Consider the following 19,549-nt stretch of genomic DNA (forward strand, 5'->3'; position numbering starts at 1 on the left):
TGGAGCCCCCAGCCCTGCCTAGCTGGAAGAAGGTTGTTCATCTGCAGAGCAAAGACCATGGTGCCTGATGGATGGACAAGGAGGGGTCCTCTCCCAGTGCCTTCCCCTCCCATCACCCCTCCCTCTCCCATCACCCCTCCCCCATCTCCCTATCCCTCTGCCATCACACCCTTCCACCACCCCTCCCCCTCCCATCACCCCTCCCCTGGAACCCCCAGCCCTGCCCAGCTGGGAGAAGGTTGTTCAACTTCAGAGCAGAGCCCAAGGCACCTGAGATGGAACAAGCAGCCTGATTTGACCCCCGATTGTGGAGCCGCTCTCAGAGGATCTGGTTGAGGCTTCCACACAGGCAATCAGAGCTTCCTGGAGGAAGCCATGGGGGCCCCTAGGTGCATCCTCTGGGGGCTGTTGAGGGGAGGATGTCAGGGTCAGTGGGAGAAAGAGGGTCCCTGGTGTGTCATGATTCCAGGGCCCCCAGTTCTATGCCATCAGGATGGAAACTACCCTGGGGCATTCCTAAGTCAGGACCTAATAACATTGCATGTGTGCATGCTAAGTTGCTTCAGTCATGTCCAACTCTTTGCGACCCATGGACTGTAGCCCACCAGGCTCTTCTGTCCATGGGATGCTCTGGGCAAGAATATTGGAACGGGTTGCCATGCCCTCCTCTAGGGGATCTTCCCCACCCAGGGATTGAACCCACATCTCTGGCACCTCCTGGATTGGCAGGGAGGTTCTTTACCTCTAGTGCCACCCAGAAAACCCCGTATTAACATTAGGTTCCTCTTAGACTTCAGAACCCTCACCTTGTTCTGAAGTGCATCGTAGAATTAGCCTTATTGCAGGAGCTGCTGCTCTGGTGTGAAGAGACAGTCGTCCCTTTTTCATCCGTGGTTTCCCAGTGTGTGTGTCTGCTGGGTGAGCCTAGATATGGGTCTTCAGGCCAGTGGGCACTCACTGTGACCAGTCTGGGAGCTTTGATCCCAAGCCCATGGAGCTGGTTTGTTGGAGTGAGAGTGAAGCTTACAGCTTTCCTCCAGGCATCCCAGACACACATGCAGGCTCTTCTCCTGAGGTTTAAAGAGAGCAAACGTTGCAGAGAGTAAGTGTGGAGACCTGCCCTGAGTCCAGTGTCGGCCTGAGGTCGGGTCAGTGAAGTGGTGCCTTCGTCTCAGGTGACAACCTGCTCAGTGCCCCCCAACTCAGTCCACACATCCCGGGTATCTGGGGTGGAGACACTGGCAGAAGCTGGAACCCCTCTAGGAGTGGCCTGTCCAGGATGCAAGCCATAGCTTCCTGTGGCTGTTGACATGTCAGTTAATTAGGATTGCATATAGATTTTAAAATTCAGTTCTTCTGTCACACTAGCCAACATGTTCAAGTTCTGAAAAGCCAGGTGAGGCCACCGGTTCCCACATTAAACAGCTCAGAGATGGAATATTCCAGATCTTACTGTTGACAGCTCTGGTCTTGAGGCAGCCGGTGGAACAGAGACCATGTCACCCAGCCTGGACTGGGGCACGTGGAGCAGGAGGAGCCAGACTGGCTTGTGAGGTGCTGCAGGCCTGCGGGAGCCCCAGGGCACACAACTGGAGCCTGGTGGGCATTTCCATCACTGAAACCTGGTGGGCTGTCTGGAGTCCCAGGGCTCAGGGCTGATCAGGAGATGTTTGGGAAAGGGCGCCCTGGGGTTGTAGTGCACCACTATCCCCTTGGAGGCCTGAGTGTCTGAGGTACAGCTGCCTGGCCCGGCGTTGTCCTCCTGGGGCGTGCAGGGTTTCCTGGCTGGGGTGCAGTTACTTGCTCTGTGCACTGTGGGGCCATGGGGGCAGGACTCTTACCCCCGTCTGAAGGCCCCTGGCCCTGCTGCCTTGCCCCTGTGTGCTCTCAGAAGTTGACAGCTGTCCCCCCTCAGTTCCAGGGCCCTGTGAGCCAGAGGACCTCATCGACGGGATCATCTTTGCAGCCAACTACCTGGGCTCCACGCAGCTGCTTTCGGAGCGGAACCCATCCAAAAACATTAGAATGATGCAGGCACAGGAGGCTGTCAGCCGGGTCAAGGTATGGGAGGCCCAGGACAGCTGGGTTCCCTACAGGGAGCACTGGAGGGGGTGGGCGACACGGCCCTCTATCCAGCTGTGACCCGCCCTCCAGCCCTGGGTGCAAGAGTGGGAGCGTCTGAGGTGCCTAGCGGGGCCGAGGGAGATGGGGGTTGGGGGCGCAGAGGCTCCTTAACGAGGACCTGCCACTGGGCCCCCTGGACATGCAATTTGTAAAATGTGATTGTTCTGAAGTGTTCCAGTCACGTGTGTGTGTATAGCCTCTAGTTCCTTTTTGACAGTCTGTGTATCTATAGTGCCAGAGCCCTTGCAGAAGGGAGAACAAACAAACAAAATTATATGTTTTATTTAAATTTATGATCTCAAGAAAAGCTCTGATGTACCTGCAGCTCCGGGTGGCTGTCGACTCGATCACCTGGGTTTGAAGTGTGGGTGTGGCCAGGCTCGGGGGCAGGAGGGCAGGACCTCGTCAACAAAGATAACAGGGTCAGGAGAGAGGAGGGGTGCCCCTCTGGGCAGTCGAGGGTCTGTGGACGTCTGTGCCCCTGCAGCCCACCCTCCATTCTGGTCATGCTCTTCAACTGAGGGAAAGGGGCTCCAGACATGAGCCCCCTGTGCTGGTCAGGAGGGGACAGAGCAACCCAGCTCACTTTGCGCCCACCTGTTTTTCTTTCTCTTTCATGCTGCTCAGAGGATGCAAAAGGCTGCCAAAATCAAGAAGAAAGCGGTGTGTAGGATGTGGGGTTTGCGTGTGTGTCTATGGCTTGTCCTGTGCACTGGGAGGGGGCAGGGAGGGGGCAGGGAGGGGGCAGGGAGGGCCCTAGGAGCAGAAATGATGTGGCAAACCCATTTTCTATTCTCTTGGTAGGTCAGTGCTAGACTTCTGAGTGAAAAACCACCCACTCACAGAAGCGTTTAATTGTTGTCCTTTTTCATTTCCTTTTTTGAGTCTCCGTGAGCTAGAGCACGGTCACTGCCATGTGTGATGTGGCTGGTTTGTGTAGACATTGTAAAGTGTGGCTCTGATGTGACCGTGTGATGTGTTCAGTGCCTAGGCCCCCTGTACAGAGTTAATTAAATCGCCCTGATATTTAAAGACTCATTAAGTTTAATTTACTGAATCGGGATGAAGAGAAGTGCTGTCTGCCCAGGGGACCCTTTCTCTATGGAGAAAATTTCTGGAGCGTGGGCAGGCTTTTAAAAATCTCGGGTCGACCTTCAGTTCTTTGTTCAGCAGTCTGGTCGGTAATGCTGGGTGTGTTCTAACCATCCTCCCACTTCAGGAAGTGTCCCATGCTCGGTGTCCAAGGGGCTGGCTGGGCCCTGGCTCTGCTTGGGCATCAGGAGAGTCAGTCCCCTGTGCCCACCTGGACACCACATTCTGGTGGCATGGCCAAGGACCCTGCCAGGGGCTCCCTCCTGCTGCAGTGAGACATTGTCCCTCCAGCCCCATGATGCCTGCTGTCTGCCCAGTGGTCCCTCTTTGGGTTCCTTCAGCTGCAGGAAAGGCAGGACCTCACACACCCGCCTCTGCTCCAGCTGCCTTTGTGCTGGGTACCCCCCAGGCATAGCAGAGAAGGCCTGGCCTTGAAGACCTGCAGTGGGATGTGCTTTCCCCGAGGAGATGCCTGCCCATCCCGGGCAGCTGGATTAGGATGGTCAGTGTGGACCCCAGCCTTCTCTTTGGGTCCAGAGAACCCAGAGGGGTTGGGCATAGGCACAGCAGAACTCAGCTGCCAGCCAAGGCCAGCGATGACCTCCACAAAGGATTGTTCTTTCTCTCGGCCAGGAAGATGCTCCGGGTCATTGCCAAGGGCGCCTTCACCGGTCTGCCTGCAGCTGGCCAGGCCAACAACAATGGGAAGGTCCCCGTGAGGAAGCAGGGTCCCCAGCAGAGAATCCCCACCCCAGGGGCTTGCCAGTGTAATCGCCATGCACAGGAGTAATTAAGAATCCCCTGTGACTGGCTGTCTTGGTTTGGGCCAGTCCTTGAGCATGCACTCAGCTTCCAGAACATTCCTTTACACATCACTAGTGGCCATACAGTGGGCATACCCAGGAGAGGACGGGCATTTGTGGAGTGGCTTCTCCAGTGTCCTGTGAGGGCAGCACCCATTCTGGTAGAGATCTTGCCCTCTTAGGGTTTTTGGAAGATGGCGGGGGAAGGGCGGGGGAGTTGACACAGTCATTGACATGACTGTGCCTTTAAACCAGAAGAAAATGCAGATATGCATTTCCACCAGTGTGAAAAATCCGTCCCCCGGCCTTTCCTGGCGATACTTGTAATCCCAAATCCAAGAAATGTAGCTCTAGTACCAGACTTGGTGTTTCTGCTGTGTTCCAGAGGTTGGGCAGGCAGGCTTGCTTCTCCTGGAGTGGGGGGCTGCGCTCTGGATGCTGCGGCATAAGCCTCCCCCCCCCCCACCCCGGCATCCGGTCCCCTCCTGTTCAGCCTCCTGGAAGCAGTCCCCCTGCCATCCTGTGCAAACCGCCCCAAGAGCTCACTTAGCGGAGATGGGCTCGGAAGCCCGCGTTTAGACTCCCATGGCTGCTTCTGCCGACGAGCTTCTCCCTCTAGGGGCGCTCAGGGTCCTGCATGAGATTGTCAGGCCTTTGTCTGAGTTAGTTTTTTTTCTAAGGTTTGTAACAGTCTCCACCATCCTTTCTTAGAATTCTGAGGGAGATGCCCAGACACTGACGGAAGTGGATCTCTTCATCTCCACCCAGAGGATCAAGGTGTTAAATGCGGACACACAGGTGAGCCTGGGGAGATGGGGGGGCTTTAAAATCGTGCTCAGGAACTCCCAGCAGAGCGAGGTCAAGCTGCAGACCCCCTCTGCGGGGCTGAGACCATGTCCTTGGGACAGTCCCCTGGCCCCTGCCATGGAATATAGAGTGAGCTCTGTGGGGTGGGCAGCAGCCTTGGGCTGGGCGGGTGAGGCTGGTGATCAGGTGTAGCAGCAGCGGGCATGAAATAGAGACATGATGAAGGGGAACCGGGGGTGGGGGGAGCAGGAGTCCTGTGCTCACCCTCGGGGTTCCCAACGGCCCTCTCAAGGCCTCTGTGCACCAGGCTGGGAGATGGAGCTGGAGGGCGGAGACCCAGGCCACCCTTGGTCCCCAGCGTGGCGGTACTCCAGTGGGGAGGGTCCTGAGATCTCTTGCCTGTGAACCATGTGCCCAGCTTGTGTCTGACTCAATTCTGCTAGTCTTCCTGTGCCTGGGTCTTTGCATGAGCCTGCTATTGTGGGAACAGGAAAGCCAGATGGAGGGGGCCGGGAGCTGGGGGAGCTGGGCCACGGGTGGATGAGCTTTGCAGAGCCTAAGGGAGGGAGGGAGGGAGAGTGGCAGCTGTGGACAGGCGTGGAGGGCCCGGCTTACTCTGGAGACAAGCGGGAGAGGCCAGATGCCGGGGTGACGGCCCCCTGCTTCTTGCCCTTGGCAAGTGGTCCGGGTGGTGACACCAGGTGTGTGAGCAGCCATTTCCCCAGCTCCCTGTGGCCAATGGTGTCAGATCCAGTGACGACCTTGTTGGACTCGGTTACAATGTCGGAAACGCAAACTAGTGATTTTCTCACTCTGTTCTGAATTTTGTTATCTAATGTGCTCTGTGTATAACAGCTTCCTTTTCCTTTTCCCCTCTTTTCTTTTCTTCCTTCTCACTGTGGACTTCTGAACTTTCCTTAAACTTGTGTTATAACCACCCTCCCCCATGGGCTTCCCTGGTGCCTCTGATGATAAAGAATCTGCCTGCAGTGTGGGAGACCCACCTTCTATCCCTGGGTTGGGAAGATCCCATGGAGAAGGAAATGGCAACTCTCTCCCGTATTCTTGTCTGGATAATCCCATGGACAGAGGAGCCTGGCGGGCTATAGTCCACGGGGTTCGCAAAGTGTCGGATACGACTTAGTGTCTAACACTTTCACCTCACATAACCCTACCGTTGTTGTTCTCTTGGGTGCTTGCCTGGGCCATCCTGGAGCCCTGCCCTCGGTCTCGGATGGCATTCCTGAGACACTGAGATGTTCTTAGGCCTCCTTGCACTCCCACTTCAGGCCTGGAACCGGATGCTCTCCGAGGAACCTTGGTTCATGTCCCTGGGGAGTGACATACAGAAACGAGACCTGGGTGCTGGCTGTGCCTGTTGATGCTGAGAGGCTATTGATCCTGGGCCCTGGAAATGAACCGAGCTGGACAGTGCTCTTTTTAAAAGCCAGGGGTTTATACACGTGCCTTGTATTGGAGCCCAGCTCCATAGGGTCCTGCTCACTGGCCCCTGATTCCGCACACAGCCTCAGTCCACAGTGTGGATCACAGCTCCCGACACCCTCAGTGTGCTGCCTCCCTTGCTGTCTCCTAGTGTGGACCATGTCCTTGCTGGGAAGCTGAGAAGGGCATAGGATGGCTCGTACACCACGGATGAGCTGGTTTAACTTCTCAAGGCCCAGTGGGTAGAACAACCTGGTGGATGTCTGGGGACAGAAACGGCAGCAGCATGTGTGTCTTGGAGCAAGAGTGACACTGTGATGTGGCTCCTGCCACGGCCTTCCCTTGCTGATCGATCTTAGAGGCCCTTCCTCCTCATGGGTCTGTCCCCGGGTGGCCAGAACTAGGCCTTGTCCCTCTGACCTCTGAGTCCAAGTTCCCCCATGGGGCCTTCCACCTGGCGAGAACTCAATTCAAAAGCATCAATTCTTTGGCTCTCAGTCTTCTTTAGTGTCCAGCTCTCACGTCTGTACATGACTACTAGAAAAATCATACCTTTGACTAGATGGACCTTTATCAGCAAAGTGATATCTCTGGTTTTTAATACACTGTCTAGGTTTGTCATGGGCTTCCCAGGTGGCCCTAGTAGTAAAGAATCTGCCTGCCAATGCAGAAGACATAAGGGACTCGGGTTCGATTTCTGGGCCAGAAAGATCCCTTGAAGGAGGGCATGGTAACCCACTCCAGTGTTCTTGCCTGGAGAAACCCATGGACCGAGGGGCCTGGCAGGCTACAGTCCACAGGGTCGCAAAGAGTCAGACAACTGTAGAGACTTAGCAGCAGCTAGATTTGTCATAGCTTTCCTCCCAAGGAGCAAGTGTCTTATTGTGGTGCTGGAGAAGACTCTTGAGAGTCCGTTCTTTGGACTGCAAGGAGATCAAACCAGTCAATACTAAAGGTAATCAACCCTGAATATTCATTGGAAGGACTGAAGCTGAAGCTCCAATCCTTTGGCCACCTGGTAAGAGCCGACTCATTGGAAAAGCTCCTGATGCTGGGAAAGATTGAGGGCAGGAGGAGAAGGGGACAACAGAGGATGAGATGTTTAGATAGCATCACTGGCTTGATGGACATGAGTTTGAGCAAACTTTGGGAGATGGTGAAGGACAGAGGAGCCTGGCATGCTGCAGTCCATGGGGTTGCAAAGAGTCAGACATGACTTAGCAACTAAACAACAACAGGGAGCTACCTGAGCGGGTCAGGTGTAGGACACTTCACCGCTTTGGACTTTGTTTCCTGATGTTTCGTGGGCAAATGTTCTGGGCTAGCTCCTCCTTCTGGCCCCATCCCTCATGCACCCACCTGTCAGGGTCCTCACCACCACCACAGGGTCCATAAGTTGATAAGAGGCCTCCCAGGATTTGGCGTATGGTTGCACTCAAGCCTGAAATTCACTGAGCACCAGGGCACAGAGCAGAGTCAGCAAAGAGGAGGATGCCTGGGGCTGAGCCTGGGGAAACCCTGAGTCCTTCTCAGTGGGGTCACTCAGGATGAGCTGAACTTTTTGGCCACAAGCTCTGACCGCACAAGTCAAGTGTGGGTTGTCAGGAAGCTAGAGAGCGTCAGCTCCCAGGGTCCTCTGTGGGGGCTGGTCACATGGCCATCTGTCCTGCCTGCCACCCACCAAAGTCTCAGACTCCGGACAGCAGTGGGGTTCAGGCTGGAGCTCACTGGACCAGATGCCTCAGGCGTGCTGAGCCTCTCTTACCACATTGGGTGGGGTACCCTCCTGAAGTCCAGGTTTCCAGATGAGCTGAGGGCCATCTGTGGGCAGGCCTTTCTGCAGATGGTGTCAGTCCATCTTTGCACCACCTCCTCTCGCTGATGCTCCTGCAGGGGACTGCAGCCCCGGGGACTGGGAATTGGGCCCATCCCTGAGAACTTGAGGGCTGGACACGTTTCCAAGCATCTCGGAGCCCCATTGACTCTCAGAGGAGAGCTTGGTGTGGGGCCCTATGGAGGACAGATGGGGAGGCTCAGAACTCCCTTTCCTCCCTCCTCTCTTCCCTCCTGCTGGGTCTTTGGTGTCTGAACGGGGTTCTGGGACGGGTCATCAGCTCCCGAGAGTGCACTGGCCAGAAGTCGCCATTTCCTTTGCCTGCTTGCTCAAGGTCAGGCCTTAATCCACATGGCTCCCCATCCTGGTGGCCACAGCATCATGGCCCTGCTCTATACAGCCACTGCCAGACCCCTATTGGCCAGGCCCACCCCCTGGGTAAGGGGCAGGCCCATGCCGTGGTTTTGAGTGTCTGTCTTTGCTGGATGTTTGTCCCATTGTGCTCTTCCCGAGGCCCCATTTTCTCCATGTCAGTCCTCGAGTTCTCTTCTAGTGTTCTGGCCACATCACAGCCACCGTGGGCCTCCTGGCATCTTCTCCTCCCATGGGCGAGGGGCTCTGTCCAGAGGGCATTGGAGCTTTGTCCCTTCTGTCCTCCAGCTCACCCCACACTGTTCTCTGCCCACACACTCTGCAGAGGGCTGACTGGGACACCTGTGGTCACACTCCTGCCCCAGGGACCGGGCAGGAGCCTCTAGAGGTGGCTGTTGACATGCACTCAGAGTTGTGGGGGGAGCACATTTCTGACACCTGGGGGTTGATTCAGATGTTTCTGAAAGTGGCCAGAAATCGAGATATGGCGAGAACCACCCCCACCTGTCCCCTTGCAGCGTCCCTTCCTGGAAGGGGGCTCCTATGGTTTTAACCTACTCCCTACAGCCTTAACCAGAAATTATAGTGGCGCCAGGGAGGCAGGAATGCCAAGTGCCTTCTATGAGGAAGTCAGAGGCCATGGAGGCTACAGAAGGACCCTGTTTTCTTTTATGGAAAGAGGACAAAGGCATAAAAGACCAGCTGGTTAGATTCTCAGGGCTTCTGTGTGCAGCCTTGCTGGGATATGGAGATTCCTGCCAGGCAGCAAAGGCCATCAAGAGCGATGCACCCTCCAGGGCCCTGAGGAGAGTTGAAGGGCTGCAGAGACCTGTCCAGCAGTGTCAGGCTGGCTGCCTTGGGGTCCCCGCCTGGCCTGGGCTGCTCAGCTCCATGGGAGAGACTGCCCCTGGACAACACTGGCTCCGAAGCCTTCCTCCCCAGCTCAGCAGGAAGTCTAGGCTGGGCACCCGCCTCTCAAGGAGGGGACCCTTCAACAGACAGACAGAGACAGCTTCTGGGCACCCGCCTCTCAAGGAGGGGACCCTTCAACAGACAGACAGAGACAGCTTCTGGTTATGTGGGGACAGGCCTCAGCTGCTGCTCTTCCCCTGAACAGGACCCCCACCCACATCTCGCCCCCATGAGCGTCATTTTGGAAGCTGTGAGGCTAAGGTGAAGGCAGATCACCTTGACTGTAAAGAATCACCACCCTAAAGTGCTCTGTCCATGGGCTGTCCACTGGTGTCTGGTGGGGGGGGGGCAGGGATGTTTCTGATTGCCTTACAGTGCCCAGGACACCCCAAAATACAGGATGGTCCAGCCCCAAATGTCAGGGATGCCACTGGTGTCTAGTGGGGTGGGCAGGGATGTTGCTGAACACCCGATAAGGCCCAGGACACCCCAAAATATAGGATGGTCCAGCCCCAAATGTCAGGAGTGTGGAGGCTGAGAACCCCCAACTCGGGTGTTTCTAGGTCTCGATCCCTGTAACCCGGGCCCTCCTTCCTTCTCTTGGCAGGAGACCATGATGGGACCCCCGACCTCGGGTGTTTCTAGGGCTCATTCCCCATAATGCAAACCCTCTCCCCTTCTCCCGGCAGGAGACCATGATGGACCACGCCCTGCGCACCATCTCCTACATCGCGGACATTGGGAACATCGTGGTGCTGATGGCCAGACGCCGCATGCCGCGCTCCGCCTCCCAGGACTGTATCGAGACCACCCCTGGGGCCCAGGAGGGGAAGAAGCAGTATAAGATGATCTGCCATGTGTTCGAGTCCGAGGACGTGAGTAAACGTGCAGGTGTGATGTTCCCTCCCAGCGGCCTGGGCCCCACAGGCTCCGAAGTGTCCCAGGAAACCTTGTATCTGGTGGGGATCCTGTGCACCATCACGACACTCCCAGCAGAAGCAGTGATTTTTGTAACACTCTTGGAATTTGCAGAGACCATGGACACAGCTCTGTTTCGCTTTGTGAAATGAGTTTTTGAGGAGTTTGTAAGCAGAACCCTAGTTAAATAGGCTGAGGAGCTTTCTGACTAGGTCCTTTAGCAAAATCTTGTTCTTCCCAAATACAGTAGCCCCAACTCACTTTTCTGTTGAGGATCACACTTCTGCACGGGGAGGGTTGCTAACGGGAAGGCATCTCTGCTTTTGCTCACAGCTGTTTCAGGCCATAAGAAGCTGGAAAATCCAGTGGGACCCTTGCACAACATGGGCTTGAACATGAGGTCTCATTTAACCATGGGCCTTTGTAGCTGTAGATGCTGCAGCGTTGTACGAGCTGTTTTGGTTGAACCCTTGGATCCCAAACTGTGGACACAGGGAAATTGTGGGTATAGAGGGCTGATTATAAATTGTTTTTCAGTTGCTCAGTCACGTCTGACTCTTTGTGACCCCGTGGACTGCAGCACACCAGGCTTCCCTGTCCTCCACTATCTTGTGGAGTTTGCTCAAACTCATGTTTACTGAGTCGATAATGCCATCCAACCATTGCATTCTGTCATCCCCTTCTCCTCCTGCCTTCAATCTTTACCAGCATCAGGGTCTTTCCCAATTAGTCAGCTCTTTGCCTCAGGTGGCCAAAGTATTGGAGCTTCAGCTTCAGTCCTTCCAATGAATATTAAAGGTTGATTTCCTGTAGGATTGACTGGTTGGGTACAGAGAGCTGACTAGAAGTTAGACATGGATTTTTTTTAGACTGTTCAGAGGGTCAGTGCCTGTAACCCTTGCTTTGTTCAGGGGTCAACTCTAATTCTGATGTTTAAAATACTACAGAGTCACTACAGACCATGACCCCGCTGACTCCTGGGCTGGGCGGGATGAGAGTGTCTTTCTGAGCCTACAAGAGAGAGAAAGGGACAGAGAAAAGGAGCAGGAGAGCAGGAGGTGAGAGTGGTCTCTTGGGCGCCCTGGGCAGATCTGACTCAGGACCACCCCAGAGGCAGTGCTGAGCTGTTCTTGTGGCTGTTGCCAGGGTACGATTTTAATAAATTTTGAGAAGGGGCATTCTCAGTCACCAAGGGACTTGAGGGTGTGTCTAGAACCTGGAGCAGTGGAGTAGGGTCCTGGTGTTTTCAGGTTTGAGCAGGGTGGGTTGGGGCAGTGATGTTTCTGCTCAGTAGATGAAGTCAAGTGTGAGTGCTTTGAAGCAATGATGTTGATAGGAGAGGAAGTTTACATACAGATGTACTAGCGCACACATGTGTTCCTTTCACCTTACACAGATGTCTGTGGACTCCTGAATGGGCATGTTTGTGTGGCTCATGGCTTGAGGCATCTCAGAGACTCGGCATGGGGGGTTGTGATGGGTCCTGGAGAAGGGCCATGGTTGATGGGGGGTGAGGCAGGACGCAGGTGAGTGGGGTGAACAGCCTGCCTGTGCCGGGAGCAGGAAGTGTCTGAGCTGCCTGCCATGTCCTGGTGCTGCTGTGGTCTTGGTTTCTCACTGGGAGAGGAGGCTGAGAGGAAGGGCAGGAGGGTGTGGGGCTCCAAGTGGCTCTTGAATGTGTGTGGGAAAGATGGACTGGGAGGGGCATGAGAGGATAGAGCAGCCCCCTGGAGAGTCGGGCCCTGACGATGGCCCCACCAGGTGGGCTGCCAGGGTGAGTGAGGTATCCAAGGGTCCCGTGCAAGCAGAAGGGGGAAATGGAACATGGCTGCTAGGACTCTGGCAGCCCCCTCAGAGTCTCTGTTTCCCTTCTGTTAAGTGGAAACCAGCACAGATGGGCCGCAGAGGTGAGAGTGCTGGGGGCAGGGCAGCTTCCCTCCACCTTCACCCACCTGCCGGAGGCCCCTCTGAGTGCCAGCCTCCATTGCTCCCCGGGGAGGCCCACAACACCTGCCCACCTTCTGGGCTCACGGCCCTGGCTGTGACCTGGGGGACGGGACAAGGGAGGGCCCTTAGGACTCAGGGGGAGGGCTGCCAGGACGAGCGCAGACAGGGGATGGGAGACTGCAGCCAGCAGCTGGTGGGAAGATGCTGAGGTTCTCGGAGTGAGCCCCACGGATCCCGGGCGTGTACCACCTCATTCCCCAGAAGCTCCCCAGGTGGTGGGGGCCGTCCAGGTAAAGCTCAAAGGGCAGGCTCAGAGCAGTGGGTGAGGGGAGCACAAAATGATGCTCAACCCCTTCCTAGTCAGGGGACCCCAGTCAGAGGCCTGGGGGGTGGTCGGTGTCAGCAAACCTGAGACCCCAGCGGATCAGGGCACGTCTGGGTCTCCAGGGCACCCTCCCCCTCCTCCCAGGGACCAGCCTCCTCCTGGAGGCCAGGATCCTCTGCTTGGCCTGAGGCTCTGCACGCGCCTGGGCCAGTGGCGCCACCTGGTGGCTCCAAGGCTCCACACCTGAGCACACTCTGTCCTCCCTCTGAGCAGAGCGGCCAAACTGCCAGGACGCTGCTCCAAGGGTGAGCAGGGCTGGGTCCTGTTGGGTGGACGTGGGCTTCCCTCCTGCAGACTGTTCAGGGCCCAGTTTGGAAAGGCCGTGCGATCTAGCATCAGAGGGCTCCGAGCTCTGGCTCTGTTACCTGGCCCAGCCCGGATTTTCACAGACTTATTTGTTTACAGCCTGAGAATTGTGCAGCATGTAGAGCAAGAATGGGACTTGGGCCAGACCCTCAATTCCACGTGTTTTGGGTCATGTTGACCTGAGGTTTTGCCGAGGGTCGCACTGCTCTCCCTTGGCTACCCAGCTCTTTGGGTCTTTACTCTCGCCTCTCAAGGCCCTTCATCTGCACACCAGCAGGTGGCGTGTCAGCCCGTGCAGTGCTGCTCAGTGTCCAGACCTCTGCAGGGTGAGGGGTCCCACCCAGTCCGTAGAAATGGTCCCGTCGATGTAGAAAGAAGTGTGGGGACTTCCCTGGTGGCTCAGTGGTTAAGACTCCTCGCTTCCACTGCAAGGGGCATGGGTTTGATCCCTGAGAGGGGAATTAAGATCCTACATGCTGTGTGACATGGCCAATATATATATATATACATATATGTGTGTGTGTGTGTATATATATATATATATATATATTAGAAAAAGAGAAGTAGAAAGAAGTGAGTTGCTCTGTGCCTTGCCCTATGCCCTGTCCCCAAGGGCCCAGGCTTCTCATTGGCCTCACTTTGGCACATCCACACCCCCACGAGACTGACTGGCACACATCCTGCCCCCACTCCCGCCCTGATGGACTGGGTCCTGCTGCTGTGGAGAAATAAATACTGGGTGGATGACTGACAGCCTCTGTGATGCTCGCTGACAGGACACACCTCCAGGCTGCATTTGGAATAAGATGAGTGGAAAGAAAATACAACACAGTCACCAGGGAAAGCAACAGAATTATGGTCATTAGCAAATAATTCATAATCTCCTCAGACTTTTTGGACATAGGCTTTGTCTTAGGATGTCTGAGGTTTAGGGCAGCTTGGGTAGGGGCAGGCAGGGTGCCCGGCAGCAGAAGGGCTCCCCCCACAGAGACCCGGGCCACGTTTTTCTACAGCTCCTTGGAGCCCAGCCAGGATCCCCCTCCCAACCCCATCCAGGCCTGTGTGCCTGCCTATCTCCAGTGGCCGACCCTCTTCCGTCCCCTCCCCTCTCCTGCAGGCCCAGCTCATCGCCCAGTCCATCGGCCAAGCCTTCAGCGTGGCCTACCAGGAGTTCCTGCGGGCCAACGGCATCAACCCCGAGGACCTGAGCCAGAAGGAGTACAGTGACATCATCAACACCCAGGAGATGTACAACGACGACCTCATCCACTTCTCCAATTCGGAGAACTGCAAGGAGGTGGGTGACCGGGGACAGGAAGGGGCTCTTGGGCAGGGGCCCAGGGCGAGCCTTCCTGGTGTGTGGCCAGTGTCCCTCTGGCTCCCGCCTTTGCAGCGAGTACTTGTGTGTGAAGAATGTGGTGCTGTTAGAGCAGAGGAGCTGCCGATAGTCCGTCTTAATGACTCTGAACTTGTGCCCTTTACTGCTGCTCTTAGCCAGGGGCTCAGCCCTTGGTGTTGTTTCTGGAAGGCATGTGGGAGTGGGCTAGGAAGCCTCCCGTAGTGGGGCCTTGGCAGGCTCCCATGGGCTTACTCAGGGCTCTCTAGAAAGTTCTCCTGAGACAGAGGAGCGAATCCCGGGGTGGCCTGTACCCTGCCTGCTTGTGAATGGGTGAACAATCCTGGCTTGTTGCTGAGTGAATGAGTGCTTGACAGGCAGCTCTCTGAGAGTGATCCGAGAGGCGGAGAGAAAATGAAGGATTTTCCTAGATGAGTTTGGAGGCCTGGCAGGGTTTGCATCTGGATTCTGAGAATGTGCCTCTAGCCTCTGTGGGTCTGGGAAGGTGAGGAGAGCTTGGACACTGGAGCCAAGCTTGGGGCTGGGGGTGGTCTGTGCTCTGGGTTCACAGGATGGTGGGATAGGCCCTGAGAGGGCTTGGGAGCTGGAGCTGGGAGAGGCCAGGGGGATGGCTGGTGGGCCAGGATTTGTAGCCTTGGTTTGGAGGGCCCGGGTGGGGCTGGTCCTTCTGTGGGTGCTGGGCAGAGGCCTACCCTAGCCCCGTCTCAGGCAGGGCCCTCTTACTCTGCTGATTCCCTTGCAGCTGCAGCTGGAGAAGCACAAGGGTGAAATCCTGGGCGTGGTGGTGGTGGAATCGGGCTGGGGCTCCATCCTGCCCACTGTGATCCTGGCCAACATGATGAATGGAGGCCCGGCCGCCCGCTCGGGGAAGCTGAGCATCGGTGATCAGATCATGTCCATCAACGGCACCAGCCTGGTGGGGCTGCCACTCGCCACCTGCCAGGGCATCATCAAGGTGGGCACGGGGCCCCTCACTTTACCCTTGATGCTTTGTAATCCCCACTGACCCTCAGGGAGGCTGAGCCCAAAGAGACCCACCCAGCGACTTTGAACCCAAAACTGCACCACGTCCCTGACAAATCAAAGAGGGACTTGCCCCCCACCCCCACAGTGGGGATCTTGAGGGAGGTGCTGTCCACTCTCACTTAGTTGGCTCCTGAACCACAGTGATCCCAGAAAAGGCCTGAGGACCTGTAGCTGGACTAGGCTGTCCTGGTTTGCCTGGGACTTTTCACTGACAGTCACACCTCCTGGGCACCTGAGGAGGTGGGTCCCCAGCCTGGATCTGAGCTGGAGTGTTGCTCTCCCCATCTGACAGGAGGACCAGCAGGTGTCTCATCAAATGATACACTGTGGTCTCAGGGCTGGAGGATGGACCCCCACCCCACTGTCACTCACAGATGAAGTTCTGTGAGCTGGCTTCTGGACCTGGGGACCCAGTGGGTATCATGTAGCTAGAGAGAGAGACATATAAGAGGCCTCCATCAGAGGTGCTGAGGCTGGGCTGGCCAGGAAGCTCCTGGGCAACTTTCTCACCTGGGCTGTGATGGAAGCTTGTGTGTATGTGTGCATACACGTGTGTGCATGCATGTGCATGGGGGAGGAGCTCCCTGCAGCCATGCTCAGGCCAGGCCCTTCCCCCTCCCTCCACTGAGTCCCAGGACTGTGGCTGCAGCTTTCACTCCTCCCTGGGGCCTGAGGTGGCCCTTGGCTTGAACTGGCCTGTCTCGGTGCAGACACGAGCCTCCCGCTGGCAGATTTCCTTGCCCTGCCCCCAGCACGAGGGTCCTTCTCTGGAGGACACTTTGTTTTCTGGATGGGGCCCTCATTGTCTTTGCAAAAAGGAAATTTCTTGCATGCAGCCTAGTGAGGGCCCGTCACATGACCCCTGAGGGTGACCAGGTGCCAGCTTCTTGGCTGTGCACAGGGATGCTCAGAGCCTGGCCTCTGGCCCTGGGGGCAGCTTATACTTGCCCAGGTCAAAGGGCACACCAGAGCACAGGGAGCCCCGACACACACTGCCGCCTGGGATGGCTGGCACCCCTGCATCGGGTCAGGGTGAGGCCTGCATCCACGCACAAGGGGACCTGGGTGCCCAAAGGGACCTGCCTCTGTCCCTCTGTGCCTAGGGCTCTGCCTTGCAGCCAGCTCACCCCTAGCCCGGGCCCCAGAGCTTGTCTTTGTACCAGCGTCTCAGGCCCTCGTGTTCCTGCTCACAGGGTCTGAAGAACCAGACGCAGGTGAAGCTCAACATCGTCAGCTGCCCGCCAGTCACCACTGTCCTCATCAAGCGGCCAGACCTCAAATACCAGCTGGGTTTCAGTGTTCAGAACGGCATCGTGAGTCCGCTTGGCCCTCGGCAGCCTCCGCCATGCCCGTGGATGGCTGGTGCAGGGGGCAGGGGCAGCTGTCTGCTTGCCCCCAGACCCTCTGCCCCAGAACAGCTCCTGTCTGATGGAGCAGGTCCCAGCCAGCAGCCAGGCCAGGCAGGGTGGGTGGGCCAGCGTGTGGGTGGAATGGGTCCCTCCAGCCCCCTGGGGCACCCCATCCCGGTGGTGGTGTTGTCTGTAGACCCCTGCTTTGGAGTGGAGGCCAGAGCCCTCCTTCCTCTGCATTTGGGACCTGCACGCAGCCAGTGGCAGCGTCAGAGTTAGGTGTGCGAAAGACACCTGCTCATTCCTGTGTTTATTCATTCACTTGCCCATTCAGAGCTTCGCTTGCAGTTCTGGCACTGTGCCAGCCGTGACCCCAGGCACTGGAGGCAGGACAGGCGGGCCTCCAGGAGTAGATGATGCTGGTTGAATGAATGTTGGTCTGGCTGAAACTGCCTGTTCCTCAGCCAGGACTCTTCCCTCCAGAGTCCCACCTTCTCTTTGATCTGTACCAGTTCTGTTTCCTGGGTGGTTCCTTCTGCAGAGATCCCAGTAGTCTGGGACTTCACCACAGAGGACAGAAGAGAGGAGGCTGGTCATTTCCACATTGCTTAGGCCAGCCCAGGAGGAGGTTGTGGGGTGCATGGTGTCATGTGAGGGGGATGTGTATGTCCCTTCCCTCCGGGAACACAACAGGAGAGCGTCCCAGAAACAGGACTGCCAAGGAGACAGTTTCCCCCGTCACTACCTGGTGCAGGAGTGTGGGGAGGTACATTTGTTGGCCGGGGTAGCAGTGACTGTCTTCACTGGAAAGAGCAGAGTGGCTGCTGGAGAATCTTCCAGAACGGGCTTTACTTGTGTACCACTGCGATCCAGGAGCAGAGGCCCCAGGATGGAGGGGCAGTTCTCCCACAGCCATTTCCAAGCACATTCTAAATCATTAATCTCTCAGTTTGTGAGTCAGCAGAGCATTTGTAGGAGCATCTGTCCTGAGGGCTTCATCCTTCCGGTGGTTAATTCTCCTCACCTTTGGGGGCAGGAGGAGGCTGGCAGGCTGGGCAGGGACACTTAACTGACGGGACACCCCAACCCCACCCCGTGTCACTTAGATCTGCAGCCTCATGCGTGGGGGCATCGCGGAGCGGGGCGGTGTCCGCGTCGGCCACCGCATCATCGAGATCAATGGGCAAAGCGTGGTGGCCACTGCACACGAGAAGATCGTTCAGGCACTGTCCAACTCGGTGGGAGAGGTGAGAGGTCACTGCCTGAAGCCAGACCTGGGCTCTCGGGACCCAAAGGTCTCTAGGACCTGACATCAAATTCCCAAGGGCATGTAGGTACACTGGGACCTCTAAGAGCCCCTCAGGGGCCAGTCAGCTGAGCTGGGCTGTATCTCCTGGGGGAGCCCATGGCAGGCGGGGTTCAGCGTCCTCTTCTTGCTCTGGTTACCTGTGCGGTAAACAGGATGGGTGGGCACTGGGTGGAGACTTGAAGGCTGGCCCTGCTGCACTGCCCCCTCCTACTCTGCTGGCTCCAGCCCTCCCTGCGTTTTTCTGCTGCTCTCTGGCATAGGCACGAGGCTGGTGTGAGGATGGGCACAGGGTGGGGGGTTCAAGGGGGAGCTCAGGAGGGAGCAGGGTGCCTCGAGGGAGATGTAGGTGCTGGGGGAGTGCCAGCCCAGTGTTGGCACAGAGGCCTCCCCAGTATGGGGCGGGGTATATGGCTGTGTGTAGCAGGCAGTCAGGGTGAAGAGGTGAGGGTCTCCCTGAGAGAAGCCTGGGTGATCGCAGTACAAAAGGAGCAGACGAGACAGAGCAGAGAGGTGGGTGGCATGGGGACGGGTCTGAAGGCAGGTGCTGGGCAGAGAGTTTGGGTTTGATTCTGAGGGTGGTGGGGACCCCAGGGGCCATGTGCGGAGGGAGGGCTCTGGGGCAGTGTGGGAGCATGGCTTCCTTTTCACAGCCTGGGGGTAAGTGGGTGGGTGGGGTGCTCTATCCTGGAGGGGTCTTCAGATTGCATCAGTCAGGACACATTTCCTGGGGTCACGGGGACCTACTCAGGTTTTGTGAAAGTCCCAGGGCTGGGGGGAGGGGGCTTCCCTGGTAGCTGGTAAACAATCTAAACAATCAGACCGGGGTCTTCACGTGCAATGCAGGAGACCCCGGTTTGATTCCTGGGTCAGGAAGATCCCCTGGAGAAGGGATAGGCTACCCACTCCAGTATTCTTCAGGCTTCCTTGGCGGCTCAGACAGTAAAGAATCAGCCTGCAGTGCAGGAGACGAGGGTTCAATCTCTGGGTCAGGAAGATCCCCTGGAGGAGAGCATGGCAACCCACTCCAGTATTCTTGCCTGGAGAATCCAATGGACAGAGGAGCCTGATGGGCTACAATCCATGAGGTTGTGAAGAGTCGAACATGACTGAGGGACTAGGCACACAAGGCTTGGGTGGGGGGTAGTTACCCTTCCCAAGTAGGGGCGTATGCTGAATCTTAGGAAGGAGGGGCCAGGTAGGCATTGCTGGCTGCCTTTTACAAATGGCTTCGGAGAAAGTAGAATCCAATTTTCCTAAGTAGATGCTTGGGGGCGGCCATCAGCCTTATGCTTCTCAGGGAATCAGTAGTGTGGGAGAGTGGCGGGTGGGGAGCAGGTGTGGGGGTAGGCAGCTGGAGAAATGCTTCTGCCTCTCCAGACCCAAGGTGATGGTTATCAGGGATGGTGGAACGCAGGCTGGGGTGGGAAGCCCTTCAGCCTGGGTGGACCTCGCGCTGGACTGGCTGGCTCTCGGAGTGACAGCGTCTGTCTGCGTTTCCCATCATTGCTGAACATGTTTGGGAAATGAGCTGCTGATCAGCTAGAGCTGGTGTTCTGCTGGGCCTT

At 56.8% G+C, this 19,549-nt stretch overlaps 1 protein-coding gene across 4 annotated transcripts in view; it reads left to right on the forward strand.

Annotated features, from left to right (window-relative positions):
- LOC102183271 (amyloid beta A4 precursor protein-binding family A member 2) overlaps positions 1-19,549 on the forward strand; it is a 129,745-nt gene that overhangs the window by 108,196 nt on the left and 2,000 nt on the right. For 2 of the 4 annotated variants that reach the window (XM_018066587.1, XM_018066589.1), the window contains 8 exons: positions 1,916-2,061; positions 2,752-2,787; positions 4,731-4,817; positions 10,077-10,262; positions 14,061-14,240; positions 15,043-15,255; positions 16,520-16,639; positions 17,782-17,922. In XM_018066587.1, the coding sequence (XP_017922076.1) occupies positions 1,916-2,061; positions 2,752-2,787; positions 4,731-4,817; positions 10,077-10,262; positions 14,061-14,240; positions 15,043-15,255; positions 16,520-16,639; positions 17,782-17,922 (1,109 nt within the window). The remainder of the gene's footprint in view (positions 1-1,915; positions 2,062-2,751; positions 2,788-4,730; positions 4,818-10,076; positions 10,263-14,060; positions 14,241-15,042; positions 15,256-16,519; positions 16,640-17,781; positions 17,923-19,549) is intronic. The other 2 variants (XM_018066591.1, XM_018066590.1) reach the window with 2 other exon arrangements.

Source organism: Capra hircus, chromosome 21 (assembly GCF_001704415.2).
Source record: "Capra hircus breed San Clemente chromosome 21, ASM170441v1, whole genome shotgun sequence".
In the NCBI taxonomy this organism is placed as follows: Eukaryota; Metazoa; Chordata; class Mammalia; order Artiodactyla; family Bovidae; genus Capra; species Capra hircus.